Genomic DNA, 1871 nt, shown 5'->3' on the forward strand with positions numbered 1-1871 from the left:
TGGGTGTGTGCATTGAAATTTTTTTACGTTTTAGGTCTGTATACTGAGTAAGTGGGTATGTATGGTACTTTTGGTGTGTGCAAATAAACTCTACCAATGGAAAATGTGAGGAAATTTTTTGAGTAGACAGTAGCAGAAAATGTCACATTGATGTTGACTGGGCAACTACATAAAACTTCTTCAAGTTCACTCAACCACCAAACCCAGAAAAGAACAAAATGTATTCAGTGGATGTGTGAAGATGAAGCCAACCTCTCTAATTTCTGGAAGCCAAGATAACACTCTCAATATAAAAAAATGATTGAAACGCCTACCATCTCTCTCTCTCTCTCTTAATGTCATTTGCAATTTAAGCGATTTAGATATGAGCCCAATAAAAAAAATGGACCACTTGAAACAAAAGCAATAGCCTTCCTTCTCTATCACTCAAGACAAAACACAAATGGCATAAATACCCCTCTACTATCAAATAAACCCTTCATCACCATCACAAGAGGAATGGTGGTCTATCCATGGTGATGGCAATGAAAGGAAAGGAGCTAAGAATGCCCCCAGAAGTAACACTCTCTCATCCTCTTATCTTTTCCCTAACTCATTTCCTTCCCCAAGACTCCCAAAAACACACACCACCTAACCTTCCAGTCGGTACTCAAAACAAGAATGAGAGGGAGGAGGGCAAAGGAAAAAAGAGAATGAGAGTTACCCCAAAGAAAATCCTCATCATCCTCTTTTTCATGCTCTCAGCCATCTCACTTTTTCGACTACTCAGAATCACCACCACTACATCTCCCTCATCCTCTCCAACTCTACTTCAGACTCTTGTAGATACACACGCACCACATTCACTCACAGACCATGCTACCTCATCCTCTGCTCCAGATCTCACTACAAAGGAACTTCAACTCCTCTCGAATATCATCTCCACTAGAGTCCCCTGCAATCTACTTGTCTTTGGACTTGGAGCACAATCCCTTCTACTCTCATCTCTCAATGCTGATGGCACCACCATATTTCTTGAAGACAATCAGGAAAAACTAGGGACAATCAGAACAAATAACAAGACCACACAAGTGTACAAGGTTGAGCACCGTGTAGCTGCCAGAGAAGCATACAATCTGCTAAAACACGCAAGGGAAGACCCCGCTTGTGCACCTCAAGCAGGGCCACTTCAAGTGTCGAGTTGCCAACTAGCAATGACACAGCTACCAAAGAAGATATATGAGCTTAAGTGGGACGTGGTGGTGGTTGATGGACCAAGCGGGGACAGACCAGAGGCACCGGGCAGGATGGCTTCAATCTACATGGCTGGAATGATAGCAAGGGCGGGGAATATGACGGATGTTGTGGTTCATGATGTAGATCGGATGATTGAGAAGTGGTTTTCATGGGAGTTCCTGTGCGATGAGAACTTGGTATCATCTAAAGGGAAATTGTGGCATTTTAGGATTACAGGGAATTTAAATTCTACAAGTTTTTGCTCAAATGAAACAGTTCAGATTATGTAGGATCATTCTTTTCTCGAGCTTAAATAAACGAGTTTATCTAATGGATTTCAGCCATGCCACCGTAAAGACTATTTTTGGCCATCAAAAACTTCAGGTCTGAAGAGTTTAATATATAATGGCATGGAAGCACAATCCACACAAAGATCTGACAAGGTTTGTGAACATGAATCATTGAAGACAAAACCAGTCAATAGTCAGGGTTTATACGACTTGGGGAATGTTCGGGTTAGTATCAAATCATACACATTCAGATGATCAAATAGTGTAAGAGGGGAAAGAAATATGTATAACTCAATATCAACTAATTTTATTTCTAAGTTTTGTAAATTACGTAGTGTATTACATTAAACAACACATACAGATATC

At 40.6% G+C, this 1871-nt stretch overlaps 1 protein-coding gene across 1 annotated transcript; it reads left to right on the forward strand.

The window, feature by feature from the left end:
• Window positions 1–501: 501 nt before the first annotated feature.
• Window positions 502–1871, forward strand: LOC147398491 (glucuronoxylan 4-O-methyltransferase-like protein (DUF579)). The gene has a single exon (XM_086447713.1). It carries the CDS (start codon window positions 513–515, stop codon window positions 1503–1505), a length of 993 nt encoding a protein of 330 aa, XP_086303839.1. The 5' UTR covers window positions 502–512; the 3' UTR covers window positions 1506–1871.

This window comes from Akebia trifoliata, chromosome 7 (genome assembly GCF_017979445.1).
Source record: "Akebia trifoliata isolate Shusen 1 chromosome 7, ASM1797944v1, whole genome shotgun sequence".
NCBI lineage: Eukaryota > Viridiplantae > Streptophyta > Magnoliopsida > Ranunculales > Lardizabalaceae > Akebia > Akebia trifoliata.